General features: G+C 43.1%; 1 protein-coding gene across 4 annotated transcripts in view; it reads left to right on the forward strand.

The window, feature by feature from the left end:
- srgap2 (SLIT-ROBO Rho GTPase activating protein 2) overlaps positions 1-19674 on the forward strand; it is a 49435-nt gene extending 29761 nt beyond the window's left edge. For 3 of the 4 annotated variants that reach the window (XM_068316392.1, XM_068316396.1, XM_068316395.1), the window contains exons 3-23: positions 3474-3636; positions 5664-5726; positions 7140-7355; positions 7633-7761; positions 7934-8155; positions 8306-8407; positions 8503-8700; positions 8797-8881; positions 9360-9387; positions 9606-9636; positions 10296-10356; positions 10492-10569; positions 10652-10786; positions 10873-10978; positions 12884-13108; positions 14492-14571; positions 14883-15081; positions 15383-15520; positions 16176-16395; positions 16480-16587; positions 16664-19674. In XM_068316392.1, coding sequence (XP_068172493.1) covers positions 3474-3636; positions 5664-5726; positions 7140-7355; positions 7633-7761; positions 7934-8155; positions 8306-8407; positions 8503-8700; positions 8797-8881; positions 9360-9387; positions 9606-9636; positions 10296-10356; positions 10492-10569; positions 10652-10786; positions 10873-10978; positions 12884-13108; positions 14492-14571; positions 14883-15081; positions 15383-15520; positions 16176-16395; positions 16480-16587; positions 16664-17224 — 3148 coding nt within the window. In that variant the 3' untranslated portion in view covers positions 17225-19674. The remainder of the gene's footprint in view (positions 1-3473; positions 3637-5663; positions 5727-7139; positions 7356-7632; positions 7762-7933; positions 8156-8305; positions 8408-8502; positions 8701-8796; positions 8882-9359; positions 9388-9605; positions 9637-10295; positions 10357-10491; positions 10570-10651; positions 10787-10872; positions 10979-12883; positions 13109-14491; positions 14572-14882; positions 15082-15382; positions 15521-16175; positions 16396-16479; positions 16588-16663) is intronic. The other variant, XM_068316393.1, reaches the window with a different exon arrangement.
- Positions 19675-20181: the final 507 nt, after the last annotated feature.

Genomic DNA, 20181 nt, shown 5'->3' on the forward strand with positions numbered 1-20181 from the left:
AGCTCCACTAAAGTGGACAAGGATGTTGTGATATCTGCATGAACTTTACAAAGACATAATGGAACGTCATTGTTCTGAGGCAAAGGTAGTAACACACTGGGTTGATATTTGTGTTAAAGGCCGGCGGCAGGGCAGGACTGGTGTGATCCACAACTGGATAATATGAAACAGTTGCAGTTAGGGACCGACTGAAAGAACGATTAGAAACAAGCAAAAATATCTTCAGATTAAGGAAACAAGCCCAGGGCTCGAACACACAGCACACGTGCTTCAAGTCTGTCTGTCTGTCTCTCTGTCAGTCTGTCTGTTTGTTAAACTATAAATTTTGCCAGAAATGGCCAGGTGGTGTTTTTGTGCTCCGACTATTTTGCTGTATCTTGCTGTGTGTGCAACCTTGCCAAAATTGGGATTTTCTCTCTCTTCCTCTTCCTTCACTCACTCCACATGCGTGCACACACAAACACACACACGCACACACACACACGTTCATGCATGAAGTGCATGCAAATACACAGCAGCTGCACTGGGAAGCGTTCTCATATAATTTATCTGGAGGTTTTTGGTGGGAGAGTCCGTTCCTCTTTGGGGAAGGATTTGCTGATCTGCTAATTTAACCATAAAACACACACACACACACACACACACACACACACACACACACACACACACACACACACACACACACACACACACACACACACACACACACACACACACACACACACACAGAGGAATCAATGGACTGCAGATACAATGGAAGCAGAGGATGCAGCGTTGTAAATGTTGTTGAGGTTTTTGCTGACCTGAGCCAGTGTTTCCAACAGCGTTCATACCCAGAGGTATCATACAAGCCTTTAGCATAACAGTGAGTTTCATTCGGTCACATGTTGCTATGGCTCAGAGAAAAAAAGCAGAATGAAGAAACATCAGTAAACATATGCTGTGTTGATTCTCAGTCCTCGGAGATGCTTAGTTTGAAACTGAAGCACTTCTGTTGAGGGTTTGAAAAACCGGTAACATAAACTATTTAGAGGAACTAGACACCCTACTGTTTCTTCCAGTACTTCTTTTTATATATGAGTTTAGCATCATTCTAGGGGCATTCACTTCTCCGCTGGGGGGGGAACCCCCTTTCATGCCATCTATTTCTCACACATATGATGGCAGAAAGTTAAAGGATCAATATGGCTTCTAAGCGAAACGCAATTCCAACCAAGAGTACATACCCCCTAGACACACACACACACACACACACACACACACACTCACACACACACACACACACACACACACACACACACACACACACACACACACACACACACACACACACACACACACACACACTTGCCCTCTGGCTCGGATCAATATTGAGGTTGTTGCAGCGTGTGTTTTTCCCGTGTACTCAGAGAGGAGTGGCACAGAGGCGATGGGGGGGCGGGTAGGACATAGAATAGTTGTTGAGTAGGTAGCCTTCAGCAGCTTCAGTGGTCGGTTCACATCATAAAGTGTTCGCAGGACAAACATCCACTGTAGGACAAATATATATTCTTTGCTTTGCATTTGCATTTCTGCGCTTTTCCAACCTCCATCCAGCATCTGTGTCTTTAACCGTCTCCCTGCGTCTGCTGCTGCTCAGTCTGGTGCCATGCAGGAACTTAAGTTGTTACAGAGACGCATCAACAAAGACAATCCCTGCACAACCAGAGACTTGAGGTATTCAGGGCAAATCTCATCTACCCCCAGTACCGCCAGGGAGCTTGGCAACCAGCTCTGTGACTTCAGCTCGGGTGATGGGCGAGTCCACCTCTGAGACCTCAGATTCTACTTCCTCCATGGAGAACATGGTAGAGGGATTGAGGAGATCCTCAAAGTATTCCTTCCACTGAACAACAATATCCTCAGTCGAGGTCAGCAGTTCCCTGCCTCCACTGTAAATGGTGGTGGTGGTGGTGTATCGCTTTCCCCTCCTGAGGTGCCAGACCGTTTCCCAAAAGTTCTTGAAGGAAAGCCTCCATGAATTCCTCTCAGACTCGGGTTTTTGCCTCCATGACCACTGGGGCCACGGTACGCTGGCCTGCCTGTACCATCTCCGGACTCCCACAATTCAACAGGACTCGAGAAAACTTCTTCAACTTGACAGCACCCCTTACTTCTGGCGGTTACTGCTGCCACAAGCAGAATCAGATATATTTGTGTAAACTGTTAAAAAAGTAATGAATGATAACACAAATATCAACATTTACCTTTAGCTGCTCTAGTTGATCAATTTGTGCAGGTGCAGATTTGAACTGTTCAAATTGTCCAGAGTGACTCAAATGCTCTGCTTTCTGATCCTGAATTTAATCACAGCCATTTCCCTCCAACATAAGTCACCGGCGGTCCCTGACCTGAGGTCACACAGTGCTCCCAGCGCTCACCCGTGGACCTTCAGAGGACCAATGACATTTCAATGTTTACGCTACGATAGGCCTTCAGAAGGTCAGGTGATATTTCAGCTCTGCTGCAGTGTCGTTACTACGATGAACACTGGTGGGCTGACGGTGATATGTCACTCGTGCAAATAGAGGAACTGGTGGAGAAAACACAAAACCAGTAAAGACAGAGGCTCCGGAAGAGAAGCAGACAGCAGAGGAGAAGTTGGAGCGTAAAGTCAGACATGACCCTTGTTAAAGTTTAACATACAGTGCTTTGACAAAGGTGCATTGGTCTTTTATTTTGTCTGGAATTATTATTGTGACTGCTTAGTCTCATGACCAGTGACACCAGTATCAGTACATCATATCATGTTCTGTGACTCGCCTTGTGTGTGTAGGCATACTGCATGTGTGCTTGATGTAAATGCCCTGCAGCTTTTTTCTGTCTCTATCCAGTTAAATCGTCTTTTCACAGCACAAAGACCTTCTTTCATCCACGTGCACTCACTTGTAATCCATTTCACCCTTGAGATCACCCGCAGATCATTCCCACTGTACACGCAGACAAACACACAAAGTCACAAAGTACTGTGTGAATGCACTTTGACAGTGTTGAGTTTAGTGTTTAGTGGCTTTGTAGGCGCTTGAAGCAAAGACAAAGAAGCAGCCTTGAACCATTAGAATAAGTTATTAGTCTTTGATGGTCTCTTGTGCTGTCTCTTGTTCATTTCCCTTTCTTTCCCTCTTACTCCTGTTTGCTGTTTTTTTGGGGGAACCGTACCTCCTCCCACTATCTTGGCTGAGTCCTCTGCTTTTGGTAGTTACTGATCCTGTGTGTTGTGTGTGTGTGTGTGTGTGTGTGTGTGTGTGTGTGTGTGTGTGTGTGTGTGTGTGTGTGTGTGTGTGTGTGTGTGTGTGTGTGTGTGTGTATTCATCCATCAGAATAATGAAAAGGGCAATTAGAGAATGAAATAAAGACATAATGTTAGCAATTTATCTAAAATGACTCATGGAGGCTCCTGCCTTATTTAAGACTCCCCTTTCCACCGCCTGCAGGAAGGAGCAGAGCATCTTATCACCAGTGAACTGCTGGAACCTGTTGCTCCTTCAGGTGAAGAGGGAGAGCCGCGACCATGCCACTCTGTCTGACCTCTACCTCAACAATATCATTCCCCGATTCGCACAAATCAGTGAGGACTCTGGCCGCCTCTTCAAGAAGGTAACGTAGCGAGCCTGTGCAACACAGGAATTTTGAAGACATTGTGAAAGACACGTTACTGTCAAAAGTGCTGTAAATATAGAGGTATATTTTTTTTAACAATATTACAGACCTTTGCATCACACCTTTCAATAGGTTATTCTTTTCATGGGTGTTTATGGGTATGTTTTTTTTTACATACGGTAATACCATAATGGTTTATACTGTACATCACTCGTTGATATGTCAAACACATGTCGTATTTTCGCTTTGGCCCAACGGTCTCTCCAACATCTGTTTTCTGTCTTGCCTGATTGAATGATTTGCGGCCGCTAAGCCAAACCTAAAGTCAGGATGATTTATGTTGTCTGTATTTCATACTGTTGCATTATTTTACCTTTGCATGATTTGTGGGGTGATACCATTTTCTCCAAAGTGAGTGAAATTTGCCATGGAGTGTTAAGCTGGTTGGTCTTTGGCCTGCAATCATTTCTATCGTATCTGGGTCATAAATTAGTTGCAGATATAAACACAACGAATTCTCAGATGGTTAAGTGATTACATATTTAGTTAATTTATAATATCTTTTCTAGTTGGTGGCAAGAGCATCAGCAGTACCAGGGCCGATGTCACACACACACCCACACGCATGACTCATCGAGATTAACACCATGGTCAGAAGTAGAGAGGTCCACACATTCATCAGTGTTGGCATACAAAGTAGTACAGAATGGTATTGTCAGCAGTTAGGCTGTGTGTGAGAGCTTGTTGCTGAGAAAGAGGAAGTACAACCGGAGTTTGGACCACAAGCATCAGGGCTAATGAAACGTGCCAGATTCTAGTTTCTGTTACCTTGTCAACCACAGGTAAGATGATGAGTCCAGAGGTCAAGAGCCACAGTTGGTGGAGACGAAGGCTCGAATGTGGCTAATTGCTTTTGGATTGGCTGTAGTCTGGCTGGTTGTCACCTAATACAAGCCCCCTACAGCACTTTAAAGAGAGGGGCCAAGTCAACGTCAGCTATCCCATTACCTTTCTTTTTATCTTCATCTTAAATCTCTCCTGTCAGTGTCTGTCTGCTGCATTACACAGTCTCTGTTCCTAACCTTTCTGCTCTTTGGAAATCTCACTAATAGATTCATCGTGATCTCTGTTTCCTGTTTCTCCACCTCTGGGCAAATGCACAGCTTCTTATCCCCCATGTCTTTCTCTACCTTTGTTTCAGGAGACTTTTACCTAATTGCCGTCAACCTTTTTTTTTTCTTTTACCAACTCACTGCAACACAACCAATATTTGCTCCAGGATAAGATAGATGCTCAACATGTCATGGCGAAACCTGTTCTTGCTTCCATTCCGCGTTCCACAACCTTTTTTTTTTTCAGTTGAAATTTGGTTGCCTAATTTCTAAATCCTTCTTCATTTCCCCAATTGCTTGTTTCCTGTATTCTCATATCCCTGGTGTCATTTCTAGTTGTATATTTGTGAATCTGTGTACTCACATGCTTTGTAACCAGATTATGCCTATTTTTGGGTCATTATTAAATAAACAGCCTGAAAATGGACCTTTTCAGTGGTCTGGCAGAGTTCCAACAGATTCATTCAAATGTGTTCGAGTGTGAAGATATGTTTGTGTTTGTGTGTCAGGAATCTACTCATTTGTGGGTTTTTTATGAAGTCATCAGTCACTAGCGGCCTGTCTCAAGAATGGTAGTGCCTGTATTAGTCTCTATCCTCCCTCTTTTTATGTCTAGCCTTGTCTTTGGTCATTTGCTCCTCTATCTTGCTCTCTTTCTCTCCCTGTCAGCGTGTATAGATCAATATCTGTAGTTTCCTCCTTTAACTCCGCATTCATCAAGTCCACTACTGCCAGCTAATTTATCCTGAGCTGCGACTCCCCCGGCTCCCATTTAATCTCATAATCCAGTCTTGATTTATGCCGAGGCAAAGATGTGACCAGGTAAACGTTGAAGCAGCAGGTAATGATGCTAAGCAGTAGTTCATTGTTCACATTCGCTGTCCTTTCCCGTCTCTCTCTCTCTCTCCGTAGAGTAAAGAGGTTGGCTTACAGCTGCAGGAGGACCTGATGAAAGTTCTCAATGAGCTTTATACGGTAAGAGAAACTGCTGACATTTCAGTTGTAATGGGCAGATTGATCATAGAGAGTTTAGTGGGGAGAGAAAGGTGTCAAGGATCTTGGTATGTTCTTATTAGCGTTACTTCAGTGCCTTAATATTTGGAATGAATAACCATGGTCTCTTCAGGAGGGATATTAGCAAATTTGGTAACCCTTAAGATGTCAGTTGCGACTTTCATCACATGGGAATTTTAATTTGCACAACTTTGCCGTTCATGATAAAACTTCAGGGACATTCCCATCAATGATGGCTGCGCTCGTACAGCACAGCGTACTGTGTTTAGTAGTAACTAGGAAATTGTAGCATGCAATCACATGCTGAATCATGGTGATTATGTTAACTTTAACTTGGCTAAACTTCAGCAAGTAGCGCATAGCATTGCCATTGTGAGCTCGTCAGCAGATGTTGACATTTAGCATAAAGCACCACTTAAAACGCAACCCGGAAATGCTGGTAGCATAGCTGAGGCTCTGTTGATTGAAATATTATAATAAGACTATGTAAAGAACGGCATTGAATTTATTCATGCTTTACATTAATGCTTCTGTAAGGTACCAGCCAGACTGGTTTGATTATGTATGTTTCAAATATCATGACTGTTGTTTCGTTCTTCTTACGCTGCCAGTAGCAATGTAGCATCTGGTTTCATAAGTCTGCCAAAAGGAATGAGGCAATCAGAGTTTGTTTCACAGTGGTGTGTGTGTGTGTGTGTGTGTGTGTGTGTGTGTGTGTGTGTGTGTGTGTGTGTGTGTGTGTGTGTGTGTGTGTGTGTGTGTGTGTGTGTGTGTGTGTGTGTGTGTGTGTGTGTGTGTGTGTGTGTGTGTGTGTGAGAGAGAGAGAGAGAGAGAGAGAGAGAAAAAGAGAGAGAGAATTGGGGAAGGCAAAGTTTCCTCGAAAAGCACAAGCTTGAGCAAAAAAACCCCAAATAACTTTGGCTCAGCCAGCCTCATAAAAGCAGGTCATGCTGTAATTACAGTGTATAGTAAGAGATAGGTTTGGTTTGAGTGACATGAACATGCTCACACACATGCTCACACATATGCTCACACACACACAGGCCAGTGTGTCTATCTGCAGCGCTGTGGAAGGTTTGAGCAGCTTAATGATGGCTCTGGTGATGGTCGCTGGAATAAGGCTGACATTGCACACACACGTTGGTTTCATGTGTTTCACTCATCACGTCAAACTCATACCACCATGTCCAAACAGTGTGCAGCAGAGGAGGCTGGCTGTGTGACTCATTCATGACAAATTTTTTAAATGACTAGCTCTGGTGGTTAATTCCAATTTGTGTGTGTGTGTGTGTGTGTGTGTGTGTGTGTGTGTGTATTTGAGTCTCAGCTCTACTGATGTTACAGCACCGTAAACTATGCTTGTCCTGCTCCCAGGTGATGAAGACGTACCACATGTACAACACTGACAGCATCAATGCTGAGTCCAAGTTGAAAGAGGCGGAGAAACAGGAGGAGAAGCAGATGGGACGCTCTGGGCGACAAGAGGACCGCCAAACACCGCGTTCCCCTGACACCCTGGCCAGCATCAAGAGTGAGGAGAAACCTGTCAGACGCTCCAGCGTCAAGAAAATTGAGAAGATGAAGGAGAAGGTGAGAGGAGAGAGAAGAGCTGGTCCACCTGTTGTCACACTGGGTTATGATGTATCCCATGAATAATTCATGAGGGCACAACTGGTTTAATGCTAGCCTGTCAAAATTACATTGTTATTATCCATAATCCATACTGAGGCATTTCACTGTAATACAATGACATTTCTCCTTCCCATCCCTGGCTCTTCATGCCGTTATCCTTCTTCTCCACCCCATTTCTTTCCCTCCCTCCTTTACAACCTGTTTTCATTCTCTCTCTCTCTTTCCCTCCTACCAGAGACAAGCCAAGTACACCGAGAACAGGCTGAAGGCCATGAAGGCCAGGAACGAATACCTGCTTGCTCTGGAGGCCACCAACAGCTGTGTCTTCAAATATTACATCCATGACCTGTCTGACATCATTGACGTGAGTCAAAACACACTGTGGGGTCAGATAACATCTGCAGACAGAGTGTGTGACTGTGTTCCAGCCACCGGTGGCCCCACTCGGTCATTCTCTTCACATTAGCTTCAGTGTTACTAATAAAGGCAGCAGACGCAGCAACTTACAAGGTGTTTTTTTTGTGTTTGCGTGACAGTGTTGTGACCTAGGTTACCACGCCAGCCTGCACCGGGCCTTGAGGACCTATCTATCCGCAGAACAGAATGTAGAGACGTCCAAACATTCGGGCCTGGAGACGCTTGAGGGAGCGGCGGAGAGTCTGGAAGCTAACGGGGACAAACAGAAACTGATGGAGTCTTACAACAACGTCTTCTGCCCACCGTCTCGCTTTGACTTCCAGTCCCACATGGGAGACACGGTACAGTTCTACTTATTGTTACTTATCCTTTCTTTAGCGATGAATACCTCTTACTGAATCTTGCATTGCTAAGGGGATTGAGCCAGGAGTGTTTTTATAAGGTTGTTGTCTTACTTTACATTGTTGTTGTGTTTGTGTGGGTGAGTGTAGATGGGAGTCATGTGTGCACAGCAGCCCCTAGAAGGCGAGCTGCTCCAGAGGTGTCAGCAGCTGCAGTCCCGTCTCTCCACCCTGAAGATTGAGAATGAAGAGGTCACAATTCTCTCTGCTTCCCTTGATATTATTTATTTGTCTGGGTTTCCTTTTAGTTTTTGTTTCACAACGTCTCTCCTTTTACAACCTATCAGGTGAAGAAAACCATGGAGGCCACTTTGTCGACCATCCAGGACATGGTGACGGTGGAGGACTACGACGTTTCTGAGTGTTTCCACCACAGCAACAGCATGGAGTCTGTGAAGTCCACTTTCAACGAGTCATATCTGAGCAAGCCCAGCCTAGCTAAACGACGGGCCAACCAGCAGGAGACGGAGCAGTTCTACTTCACGGTTAGTGGCACTACAGGCACTGATTCACTAGCTAACAAAGTTGTGATCTTCCCTGCAGTGATGCATGAGCACATTTGTGTCATTTGTGTGTTGTAGAAGCTGAAGGAGTTTCTGGAAGGTCGGAACCTGATCACCAAGCTGGAGGCCAAGCATGACCTTATAGAGAAGACACTAGGAGAGAGTAAGTCAGTGTCCTTCATGGTGTCTGTGCTGAGTGCCTACCCTCACTAGTGAAAGGAGGCAGATGGGTTCAGAAGGCGTCTGTTGCCCAGAGGCAGAGATGAGTAGTTAATGGATGCATATCTGTGTGTGTGTGTGTGTGTGTGTGTGTGTGTGTGTGTGTGTGTGTGTGTGTGTGTGTGTGTGTGTGTGTGTGTGTGTGTGTGTGTGTGTGTGTGTGTGTGTGTGTGATTGAGTGACTCCATCACTGTAACAGCGACTATGTGTACCTTAGGCTGTGTTTAAGTGTGTGAAGGTGACGCTCCTCAGAGTCTGTATTACCTTAAAATGAGAGCCTTTCTTTAATTTTGTGTTTCTTCAATTGTGTGTCTAGTTTGAAGTTTCCTTGTTTATGTCCTTCTGAAGCAGTTTTCTCATCTATAATCATCTATCTCCCTCTCTTACTCCTATCCGTCATTTCCTGTTTCTCCCTCTTATAGGTCAGAAAACTGACTGTTGCCTTGCCAGGTAGCTCACACACACACTCACAATCACTTAGAACCACTTACAGTCACTAGGAATCGCTTACAATCACATGCACCGTAGCAGCATTAGCTTCGATTCCCAGGGGTATCACTTGTTTGTAGGTTTTCAACACAAGTGTGTATGCATTGGTGTACACAAATAGACATGTGAACATAGATGCTGACATAATGACAGAGTGACATTTCTTTTTCTCACATTAGTGGACGGAGGAACTCATCAGTACGGAAGCAGGTAAGCAGTCTGTCTCCGCATTTCTGTTTTTAACTTGGGTTACATTTTGTCCTTGAACCCTCCACCATAAGATACATAGGTGTGTTGAGATTGACACATTGGTTTGGCACATATAATCCAGTGTGCATTTATACACAATTGTGTCTGCAGTCACCTCTGCACAGTCTATTTGGTGCAACCTCACACAATCTAAAATACTTTTGTGATCAAAGGCGACTGCTCCATGGGGAATCTTGTGTTTGTGGCTCCCCCTTGTGGGGGCTTGTTGTTTTTTTGTGTGTTTTCTTTTTTTAGCACTTATTTTATAGAGAAATTATCTACTTTCAAATGACAGTCAGATTCTGAACATATTAAAACTGAAAGCTGGATCATTGTAAAAACTGATACGTAAATTAATTCAGTCAACAAATTCCTGACTGCCGTTACATCTCGGGAGACATTTCTGGAAACCCTAAACAAAGGAAAGGAAAAAAGTGTTGTCTCCTAGCAACAGTTAGGTACAGCACCCGCCCTCTCCCCACATGAAATGTGTGCACCGAGGCGTGTGCATTTGCAAACCCGTGTGCGGAAATCCTCCTGACAAGAAGGGCTTGATTTCCACAGCGGCCTCCTGTCTCATCATCCTCTACGGGGAGTAATTCTTTCTCTGCCTGTTTCAGGACTCTGGTGAAGCCATTCCTCTGATGGTGGAGAGCTGCATTCGCTTCATCAGTCGCCATGGTGAGTGAAATTTTACAATAAAGGTTCAGTGTGGGCTTTTCCCATGCTCTGATTGGTTGCACTGTTGTGTTACGTGTTAAAACCAATTATTCAGCAGAATTGGTTTTAACTCTGTGTGTTTGTGAATGTGTATAGGTCTTCAGCATGAGGGCATCTTCAGAGTGTCAGGCTCTCAGGTGGAAGTCAATGACATTAAGAATGCCTTTGAGAGAGGTAAGACTAAGACCCATCTTGATCATTTTTTAAAAATCACATGCTTCAATTTGTCCCACTCCTCCCACCTCTCTTGACTTAGGCGAGGACCCGCTGGCGGGGGACCAGAACGACCATGACCTGGACTCTATCGCTGGCGTCCTAAAGCTCTATTTCAGAGGACTGGACCATGCCCTCTTTCCTAAGGAAGTCTTTAATGATCTCATGTCCTGTGTCTGTGAGTCTCTCATCCTTTGGAGTGTTTATTTATATGCTTGATTCTGTGGCTAACCTCTTGGGTCTCATGGTTGTGTTATATTCCAGCAATGGAGAGCCTCCAGGAGAGAGCAGTCCACATTAAGAAGGTTCTGCAATCTCTGCAGAGCAAAACTCTGATCATCATGAGATATCTGTTCAGCTTCCTCAACCAGTGAGTAGCAGGACATGCATGAAGAAGAGAAACAAAGAAATCAACAAGCTGTAGCTGTTCCATCAATAAAAGGGTTTTGTTAAATTATTGAAATAAGGTTAACTGTTTTGTGTGACAAAGAAGATTCATACAAACTAAACTATCATTTGAATTGCAGTTTAGGTTGTAACAGTAAAATCAGCAAAACAATCACCACAGTAGTATTTGATTTCATAATAACGTTTTGCCAGGGGCCTTCTCTTCAAAAGAGGCCAAGTGTTGTTTGTTGTTTCATTAGTAATGAAAACACCGTCGCTCTTCACAATCAGCATCGTTGTAGAGGAGTGCTTTCAGTTAGTGGATGACAAACAAGGTGAACAGTAGTAACATTGTGGCAGCTGGACTGAAAAGCCTTGCTGGACACCAATGGCTTGCATTCATAATGGATTCATGTTTATTTGTGTGAAAAAATTACTTTGATCAAGGGTCGTACAACAAAACATGAAAGCTTAGCAAGGCAAAATATTAAGAATTAGTAATAGAAAGAGTTCTTCGAATCTCATTTTGGGTCCAGATTGATATCCACCATCAACAACCATTTTCAAAACGATGAATGAAACATCAGCAGTGTAGACAACTTCTTAAAGGTAGCCTTATATAATGCTGCAAATAAAACTTCGCTAAATTGTTTAGCACAAATGGGGCATTGCTAAACCAAATGTCCACCGGCTTACGTCCCTGCCGTTGTCCTATTTGTGGTTCAAATACAGAATAGAAACAGAAATCCCTTAAAATCTGTTCACTACTTGGACTTGCTTAGTGACTGCTGCTCTGAACCCAGAAGTACCTTGGGAAGATAAACAACAACAACAAAAAACAGCAAAAGGACTTAAATAAATTTGGAACACACAAAAATAAAGCTAGAGATTACCTGTGTCAAAGAAAAATCCACATTGATCCATATTTGACATACAGAGCACAGTGAAATAAAATGAAAATACATTTTAACATTTGGCTACTATTATCCTGATGGAATTTAGGCAAATATCACATATTGTACAAAGAAACAGTAAGTCTATCCCTTTAATTTGTCTGCATTTTTGCAGAAGTTAACTGTAAAGAGAGATGAGGATGCAGACGACAGGGTTAGATGGAGGCAATTGATTCGCTGTGGTGACCCCTGAAGGGAAAAGCGGAAAGGAAGAGAAGAATAACTGTAAAATGTGGATTTGCTTACTCTAGTCACAAAATCTGGCTATGAGGGGTTTAAGATCTATTAAATGCTTTGATGTTGAATTTAGAATTTTTGTTTGAATTTTCCAAGTCAGGTTGGAATAAAACAGGGAGAGGGAGGTTGAAAATTAGGTTGAATTTGCAACAATTATGATCTCAAATTGTTCACTTCCTTTTTTTGACATTGTTTAGTTTTAGTTTTTTTGCTCACATCAACTAATATGTTTGAAGAGCAACATTTAAACCAATAAGCTCTGTCTGATGAGGGAGAATTTGAAGATCAGTTTACACCCCTGTGTCCACACAGTCAATGCATAGCCTTCAATTTTGGGAGGCAAAAGACAAAAATGAGATGTGGGAGACCTGGAAACTGAGACTCCTGGGTAAATCGTGTTGGAGACAGAAGGGAAGCTTCTTCTGTTGCAAACATGATTTACAGCCACCCCAAAGCTCCAACTTCTTATACACACAAACACACCACCAGACTGCACAAATGAGACGACGCATTGATGGAGGATTAGCTGGACATGATGTAACCTGATAAACGTGGATGTCGAGTCACAGTTTATTCACAAGCAGATGATGTACAACAGTAAATGGCATGTCATGGTTGCGTGCACAGAGAGTTTTGTGTATATGACACATTTAAGAGAGAAGGATGAGGTAATTCTCTTTGCTTTCCCTTCTGCCCAGTTTATCTCAGTACAGCGAGGAGAACATGATGGACCCCTACAACCTGGCCATCTGTTTTGGTCCCACCTTGATGTCTGTCCCAGAGGACCATGACCAGGTCTCTTGCCAGGCCCACGTCAATGAGCTGATTAAAACTATTATCATCCACCACGACACCATTTTCCCTGGACTGCAGGACCTGCAGGGCCCCATCTACACCATCCCTGGAAGTGGAGATGACTTCTGGTAAGGGGCGTTGGGGTGGAAATAAGTTATGATAGGAAGAAATGGAGCATGGAGAAGGTGGGGAACCAGATAGAGGTGCAGTTACCATGGAGTGAAAGGGGGGCCGAGTCTATTGGATCTTGTCAGGGCAGGGGGCCACAAGGATCATCTTACCCTCCATCATACAAGAGATTAAAGCACCGCCCGAACACATCACCTGGGAGAGCACAGCATGCAAACCCTAACACAGTGGTCCCCAACCTTCTTTTTTGCACCAAGGACCGGTTTAATGTCAGACAATGTTTTCAGACGGGTGTGGTGGATAAATACTACAAAATAAAATGGTATAACCAGCATAAAAACTGGTATTCTGCAGGTTTCATTTTCTTTGAAGTCATAACTTTTTCTTCTGTCTCCTTTAATGCTATACAAAGAAACTTTCCATGGCCATTTATGTTTTTGTTCGTTTTGCTAACTCCGGAGTTTCAATTTAGCGGTATTGTGTTCTGTGTTACTGCCGGAGCGGCCCTTTTAATAAGCGAGGCAAGCTCTTTTGTCAAGAGTGATTCTAGACAGATGTGGCATTGAGAATCTGATAACCCCCCCCACCCCCCAAAAAAAAAACATTGTTCAGAATCAGATAATAAAAAGGAAAAGGAAATAAGTTGTGTATTTTTTTCTGTTCGGCCTCGTCCCAATTTATCCATGGATGGGTATCGATCCACAACCTGGGGTAGGCACATCGCCACTTACAAAAGGGCTAAATGAAAATGTCACGGATTAGCCTTGACACCAGTTATGATAATTATTAATTAATAACGCCTTTCAGTGCCGTTTTACAACACTGGAGAAAGTATTATCACACTGACATGGTCTTTCTTGTGGAGCTTTTAATATGGCTAGATCACCGTGCTAACATACAGTATACTGCACATCAAATGGATCCAGATGAGGTTATGTTCCCAGTTTCTGATTGGAATTTCGTGTTAATACTGTGTTTTTTCACAAATTATTTTCCTGACGATGTCCTCTCTGAACAAAATAGGTTTTTATTTGACGGAATGTGCTGTATATGCAAACTTGGAAAGATTTATATTTGGAATGTCATCGCATGAAGTTGTGTTATTACAGCAGAGCAGCTCAAACTGTATATAAAGCATCTCATTGAGGATTTTTTTCCTCTCTCATGGAAACTTGTAGACATTCAGGTGATATTAACACTTTACAGTTTTAGACTGTATTTTGCTTGAGGGATGATGAAGGCACAGATGCTCCAGAGTTATGGAACGTACACTCCTGGTGCTGTGGTGCTGACAGTATGATTTGATTTGATTTCACAGATTATAGTAAGACTGAAGCATTAGTAGTTGTCACCTTGTCTCATCTATTCTTCTGTTCTTATAGCGACAGTCCACACTGCGAGCCTCCCCTGGTGGAAGAGCCAGCGCCTGACACCGTCTCAGTCATCCACAACAGTGAAGATGGTACACAACATGCTCACACACACAAACTAACACATGAATAGATGCACTTTGTGAACCCTCCTCTTGTCTCACCAGTTAATGGGATTCTAACATTTAAACCAGCTCATTCTGTTCCGCTGTTATTATTGTTTATTATGCTGCTTTATTGCTGCTCAGCATTTCTAACACTTGTGCAAATCCATAATCCAGCACTGCTATACACTAATCTGGCATCCTCTTTCTTCACTTCTTCTGTTCTCTCTCTCCCATTTGTTGCTGCCCCTTGCTTCGCCATCACCTCCTGTGCCTGTCCAACATACTCTGAATGTCAGGCGCATTGGCTGTTTCAGAGTCCGACCCATTTGAAGCCATCGCTCGGTTTGACTACTCCGGCCGGACTAGCCGAGAGCTATCATTTAAGAAGGGCGCATCTCTGCTCCTGTACCAGCGGGCCTCCGACGACTGGTGGGAGGGACGCCATAACGGCGTTGATGGACTAGTGCCACATCAGTACATTGTGGTCCAAGACATGTAAGATATACTCTAGCTGTAAATATCTACCAAACAATGCAGAGTGACCTTAGAAGATTACAGTATTTGACAAACTGGGTATTATTCCGTAAGCGCAGAAAGTTCACTGGGACTCCTACAGATGAGAAAGATAATCTGATATGATGTAGAAAATCACAGATTACACTGCCTTGTCAAATTTATTTGTTGTATTCATACTGACAGAGTTAACTGTATCTTTCTGAAACGATACACACGTGTGAAAGAAAGCTCCCCTCTGTTGGGTGGTGCATGTTGACGAATACAATCATGTCTGTTTCAGGCCTGACAGTGGCAGAGGAAGTCCCAAGCCTGATGGGGACAGCAGGGACCTGCTGGAGGAGAGGGTGTCCACTAGAGGCAGCGCCGCCTCTCCCACCGGCGCTCACGTGGCCGACATCTACCTGGCCAACCTGAACAAGTGGGTCCTATGAAGAAATGCGCTATTTACAGTGTAGCATAAATAACGAAATTCCGCGATATTGCAACAAACTATTTTATTATTTACAGTAATTTAAACATTTACGAACCCTCCCATACTGATATTAAACCACCATATATCTTATATTCATCTGTGGTTGTGTGTATTACAGGAGCCTGTACACACTAATATGCATGTGTGTGATTAACTAACAAAAACTAGAGTGTGTGTTCTTAATTTCCCTTCGGGGATTATAACAGTGTATAAAATAAAATAAAAAATTTAAGAAAAAATTATATCCTAATGGCCTTTTCCCACACTCTCATAGATTGTTTAAAGCACTTTTAAGTGTTTCTTAAATACACGGAAGTGCGCTGCATTCAGTGAGTCTTGGAACGCAGCGCACTTCCGGATGCTGTCAGCCAATAGAATGCGCATACGGTATCACGTGACTACCTACTAAAAATCCGCGATGAGGTGAAGCAGGGCATCTTGAAGCACGAATGCGTGAGGGATTACTCTACTTCAAAAATAACTTGTGTTTTCTTGTGGGAGTTTTGCTACGTGCGTTCTCTGAGTTTGGTAACCCCTTGTACCAAAGCCCAACATTCTATTAAACAAAAAAAAATGCAATTGAAATGTTTCTCCCATTCAGGATGAGGAGACGTCCAGAGTCTGGGAACATCCGAAGAACATTCCGGGGTTCAGAAAGTGACAATACCAGTCCAGGAGCCAGTGGAGGGGTGGGTGGAGGTATGAGAACAGCTTCCCTTCCTGTTGGTGGGGCTCTGGTGAAAGAATCTGGAGACAAGAGACCGATCAGTGCTCACAGCATCCTCAACTCAGTGTCTCGGCACTCCTCTCTCAAGACCAAGGTGTTGAAATAGATAGATGCAGTTATTTGAATATTTTGTTGCATGTGGGAATGGTTTTCAATAAAAGTTTTCATGAACACTTAGGTGGAGAGTCCACAGTTACGCAAGACGACTGCAGCAGGACGTTCCAAGAGCTTCAGCAACCACAGATCACTGGATCCTGAGGTCATAGCACAAGAACACAGCTCACAGGTAGAGATCAGTCACACCCCTGTCCGCCAATTTGGTTGTTTTCATAAAGATGCTAATATTTGGTCTCACTTTGCAGGACATTGAATCGACAATGAGTTCTGCACTGAGCGAACTTAGTAAGTTTGAGAGACAGAGCACCTCGAAGCACACACACACCCCTGACGTGGTCCTGGACACACTGGAGCAGCTGAAAGGTGTGGGTGGTGGTGGAGGAGGAGGAGTCTCTGAGCCCTCCAGCCCTCTTCACTCTCGTCTGCTACGGGATGGCGACGGGGTTTCCTCACATGCCCACCCACTTCAGCGCAGCGCCTCCTCTGCCAGCGACGTTCCCTCCTCATTCCGCCCCGCCAAGAATCAGCCACGAAGCCCCTTGCCCTCTGCTACTTCCCCCTCTCTTTCCTCTTCCTCCCTCTCTTCATCTGTACCTTCCTTCAGGGAGCTGCGCCCTCCAGCAACAAGGCCCAAACCGGTGGTTTTCCCAAAGAGTGGAGGAGGCAGTGGCAGTCCAGCCACGGGTTCCCCTACCTCTACCGTGCCCCCTACTCCTCCTCCACCCACAGGTCACACACACTCGCTTCCACATACCCCTCCTCCCCCACCTCCCCCCCAGTCTAATGACAAATTTTGCCCAGTTTAGGATATGTCAGTCTAATTCATACTGATTTTCGCTCCTCCTCCAGGTGCAGAAAGCACTTAATTTATTTCCTCAAGATCTAACCCACTTCTTATGTGTAGCATTCACCTCCTGGTGTCTGGCGAGAAAATAAGACACCGTGTTCTTTTAAATGTTTGAAGAGTTATTTCTGCCCTCTCCTGGCAGATCCTCTTACTACAGGCCAGCTCTCAAAAGGAGTACACCCTTCACCTTCATTTCTGCCACCACTGAGATTCCACAGATCACTAGTTTTAAAAATACAAAGGAACACAGTTTCACTCTACACACTCTAGTTTGTGATGTTTGAAATTGTGTTTACATGGGGGTGCAAGAGTGCCACTTGCCTTTACACACAGATCTAAATGAGGAACAAAAAGCACTGTTTGATTTTGTACAGTAGACATAACAGAGTGTTTCATTTCATGACTGTGAAATGTTACGCTCCCATTCTGAGTAGAAGTGAAACAAACCAACTCTGTGTCTGATGTGAGATTGCAGATAAAAGTGGGCTTTCAGATGATGATGAAGGGAAAGAAACTTGGGACAAGAAACAGTGTGATTTGAGCTTGAGATTGATTTTATCTCTTCTACCAGTGTTTGATATTTTGATGATTTTTTTTTAATTATTATAATTGTCCAGTGCTTGTGCCACAACAAGAGCTTAGCAGGAGCGGCGATCTCCAACAACAGTCTAAATTCTGAGTGCAAATATAGCAATAAACACAGTGAAATCTGCCAGTTTGAAACATTATGCTGCTTCCCTCCTGCAGCTCTATTGTGTATGTAGAGGACCACTGAAACCCAGCATTTTTACAGGTAATGTTGGACTGTGCACACATGCATTCTTTATAAATATGTGTGTGTGGTGGAATTTTGTGGCAGCTAAACGCGTTTCAGGTTTTCCTTGCATGCTGGGGTCATATACGGCAGCCACAGTGATGAGTTGGCTGATTGCATTAGTTTATATATCTGCAGTACCAGCAACAAGATGACTTCAAACATAGTTAGAGCTTGCTTCTTTAATTGAATATGTCTGACCTAACAGTAAATCGATTTTTAATATTCTAATGGTGTGTGTGTTTGTATGATAATCATGGTGACAACTGGAAGCATGGAGCTCAGGCTTCTCCTGAGTGTGTTTAAATATAAGCACAACCAACCACCTCATCTGACTTGTGTTTAAGCAAAACCTTCTTTAATTTTTTTTTCTTTTTTTGCATTTGTTTATAAGTGCTCAAAATCTGTAATGCTAAAGTGTTAAAATGTGTAGCTGCCTGGATGTGTGCTTGTGAGTGTGCACCTGAGTGTGCTTGTGTGGATGTACAGTAGAAGATGTATGCGCCTCACCTGATCCCCCACACCCATCCACCATAAAGAGATGCCAAGAGTCACTCAAAGGAAATCTTTTTTCTCTTTATTTCGGAATTAAAAATGCCGTCAAGATGAGTAAGATGTGGCCAGCCCATGCAGGGTTACATGACATGCCTTCAGTCGCTGCTGTAACAACACCAGCAGCTCGCCAGCTTTAAATGGAAGGAGGAAGAGAAAACCAAATCTTTTTATGCATATATTTTTGGCTAAAAATTATGTTACAGAATATAATCTGATGATCTGATGAATGTCTGAATAACTTGGCACTGACTTAAAAAGTGGACGCATGCCATTTAGGCTTATCTGAACAAGGCCTGGTTTTATTTCACATCCTCATTTCTTTTTGAACTAGTATATGATCAGCCACATTCTCCTTGATCTTTCTAGCATCCAGCACACAGTGCATCCCCACACACCCACAACCAGGTCATGACAAATTTTTCTATACACAGTACTGTTTTTTGTGTGTGTGTTGCCTGTGTATATGTGTTGCTCTTACCTCATCATCACAACTGGAGGGTATGTGACCATATGTGTGTATGTGTAGAGAGATGTACTAATCTTACCAGCAAACACACACACAGACATGCATGTGGTTGGTTAAAGTATCGTGTCCCAGCTGCGCTGTGAAGGGAAGCTGGGATCATCTTCGATCTCAAATCAATCAATGTGCACTTGAACAACTTAGCTTGCGTGCGGACTAACTGTGTGGGGATGATTTGTCTAAAATGAATATTGTTGAATAAACCTTTTTGTGTCTTTGAAAATGGCAGAACTAAAAAACAAGACTGTAATGTCAAATCTATTTATCGTTGTTTCTGTATTACTGGAGAATCCTGTGTTTAGATAAACTTTGTATATACAATGTTGTACATTACAGAGGTACACTCTTTTTTTTGGTACAATATTGTACATAGCAACAGTAGTTTAATCAAATAGGCCTTATATAATTCCATGTGTAGTTATTAGGTAGACCTGTTTTTTTTTATTAAACAATGCTTGCTATATAAAGATTCTTGAACTGTTTGATGTTTGCAACAATAAAGAAAAAAAAAACTTTCTTTTGAGAAAATCATCCATGAAAATCCTGATAAACATTATGGTAGGATATAATGACATCAGTGTCTTTCCAAAAGAAGTATACGGTTAATAAGCAGCTTGAAGTGAGCAACCAAGACAAGAGAGACCAATAAAGCATGAATGGAAAGGTGTCAATAGCCAACATCAACTGAAGATAAAAGTTCAGAGCTACTTCAGCAGTTTATTATTTCATGTCTATTATCATGCATTCTCACAAGTGGCAGATCTTTTTAAAACGCATTTAAAAAAAAAAAATCAAATGACACAATAATGCACAGAACAGATTTGTGGTATTTGGAAGGACCAAGGGCCAAAGATAGTCATCATTGAGAAAATATAGACTCTCACAGTATCACTAAAATCATTCTGTTTCCCATCTGTTTCCCATCCAATCCTTTTTACACTGATCTTGAGGTGGTTTGTGGTTACAAGGTAAGAAGGATAAAACACCCTTCTTGCCCCTGCTGTGGGATTCTGGGGCATTTCCA

The sequence above is a fragment of the Antennarius striatus genome, chromosome 5, assembly GCF_040054535.1.
Source record: "Antennarius striatus isolate MH-2024 chromosome 5, ASM4005453v1, whole genome shotgun sequence".
NCBI lineage: Eukaryota > Metazoa > Chordata > Actinopteri > Lophiiformes > Antennariidae > Antennarius > Antennarius striatus.